Source organism: Helianthus annuus, chromosome 2, assembly GCF_002127325.2.
Source record: "Helianthus annuus cultivar XRQ/B chromosome 2, HanXRQr2.0-SUNRISE, whole genome shotgun sequence".
Classification (NCBI taxonomy): Eukaryota; Viridiplantae; Streptophyta; class Magnoliopsida; order Asterales; family Asteraceae; genus Helianthus; species Helianthus annuus.
Genome location: NC_035434.2, coordinates 15,978,844 through 15,981,069, shown reverse-complemented (window position 1 = coordinate 15,981,069; position 2,226 = coordinate 15,978,844). Strand labels below are relative to the sequence as shown.

At 37.9% G+C, this 2,226-nt stretch overlaps 1 protein-coding gene across 1 annotated transcript; it reads right to left on the bottom strand.

Annotated features, from left to right (window-relative positions):
- Positions 1-263: 263 nt before the first annotated feature.
- Positions 264-1,247, bottom strand: LOC110886662. Its single transcript, XM_022134499.1, has one exon. It carries the CDS (start codon positions 1,245-1,247, stop codon positions 264-266), a length of 984 nt encoding a protein of 327 aa, XP_021990191.1.
- Between the last annotated feature and the right edge of the window lie 979 nt (positions 1,248-2,226).

Genomic DNA, 2,226 nt, shown 5'->3' with positions numbered 1-2,226 from the left:
TAATCGGTGTCTCTGCCGGAGACAACTCAGAGAAAAAATTCATGTCTTTGAGAATAGTGTTAGTACTACCGCTATCTACTAGACATCCATCGCTAATAATAGCTCTACTGGAGCTAGCATGCATATTTCTTCAGGAAATAAATAAAAAATAAATAAAAGTTAATGCAAAGAAGTAAAAATAAAACATTGCAAGAGTTTCAAACCAAACCAAATACCAAGGTCACAGCGTGAAAAGTAAAACATAAAAGGTACGTTAAATATGTTTAAACATCACGAACATTTTCAATGAAATCACATGCATCCAAATGAATGTCTGATATCGTGGCTGAAGGTGCATTCTCAATCAGATTAGTTTCAGCATTCTTTCCTTTTTCTTTCATCATGCGTTGATATGCCTCAACGAGGTGTTTAGGGGTGTGACATGTGCGGGACCAATGATTTGACATCCCACATTTATAACAAATATTGCTTTGGTTCCCACTACTTTTCCCTTTCGAAGGTCGCCCCATATTGTGTCGACTTGATTCACCACCGCTATTTTTAGTATTCTGGGACTCTCGATGCCATGTATATCCTCGTCCTCGACCACGACCTCTGCTGGAGCCGCGGCCTCTACCTCTACCTCGTCCGCTTTGATAATTTGACACATTCGCTTCGGGGAATGGGCTTGCACCGGTGGGTTGCAATTGATGATTTTGTAGTAGGAGCTTGTTGTTTTGCTCAGCGACCAGAAGACATGATATCAATTCCGAATATTTAGTAAATTTACGTTCCCGGTATTGCTGCGACAGGAGCATATTTGAGGCATGGAACGTTGAGAAAGTTTTTTCAAGCATGTCTTCATCGGTTATTTTTTCACCACATAATTTTAACTCAAAGGTAATGCGGAACAAGGCAGAATTAAATTCACTGATAGTCTTAAAATCCTGTAGTCGTAAATGAAGCCATTCATTGCGGGCTTTGGGGAGTAAGACCAAATTCTGGTGGTCAAAACGTTCTTTGATGTTTGTCCATAATTCAAGGGGGTCCTCAACAGTTAGATATTCCCGCTTTAGATCTTCGTGAAGATGATGGCGGAGGAATATCATAGCTTTCGCTTTATCTTGAGGTGAAGTTTGATTACCATCAATAGTTGTCTCCCCTAAATTATTTGCCGTCAAATGAATTTTAGCATCAAGAGTCCATGGGAGGTAGTTGTTACCCGAGATGTCAAGTGCGGTGAATTCAAGCTTTGATAAGTTTGACATTTTTATTCGGATTATGCCGATTGCCGATTGATGTCTAGTGGAGAGCAAGCGTGCTGATAACGTGATAAAAACCAAAGAGAATTAGAGATAAAAATGAATTCTTCCCATTCATTCTATTCAACATTACAATATATAGATAAACACAAGTGTAAACCTTAAAACCCATAATTATTGGGTTGGGCCTAAAATGTTTGGTTTATAACAGTACGTATATTCCTCAATAAGTGGCATGCATCGCATCTGGAATGAAGTTATGGTCATGCTATTTTTAGGGGATGATTGGTATATCAAAGGTTTAAGAACAAGCCTTGTACACTTATAAGGCCATGTGTAGTCATAAGGCCCCGTAGTGTGCGTTATGCCACACGTGTCGTGCCACGTCACACAGGGGCTTTATGGGGCGTTATATCACTAGAGCCCGTAGTCATAAAGCCGCTACCTCATCATTACTCAATTAATTAAATTTTCAAATTTTTAATTAATTTCTAACTTTTTTAAAAAAGTAGAGAGAAATAGGGTTTGAAGGTATGTTGGTTTATAAAAAAAATGGGAGATGGGGTTATATTTATAGGAAAGATGGAATATTAATTGAATTTATTTTTTTTTTTTACTTTTTGACCTTTTGCAAGGTAATATTTTGAATATTCTCCTTCAAAACGCCGCTATCAACATCACGCTCCCATCAAATTTAATCCCCATAACGCCGCTTGTAATGGTGTTGCGGGCGCTATGGAACGCTATAGCTCTCAAAATTGCCCCCATCGCGCCCCACTACGTACGGTCTAAGAAACTTTGTCAATTCTAATTAATATATCAAGGGTTTAAGAACAAGCTTTGTACACTTATAAGAAACTTTGTCGATTCGAATTAAGGGAAAATCATGAAAATAGTCATGTTGATCAAGACTTTAAAAAATTAGATATTGTCTTTGTTGATTTGTAAGAAAGCAAACCAATAGAGAACGATAAGTTAGTGGACC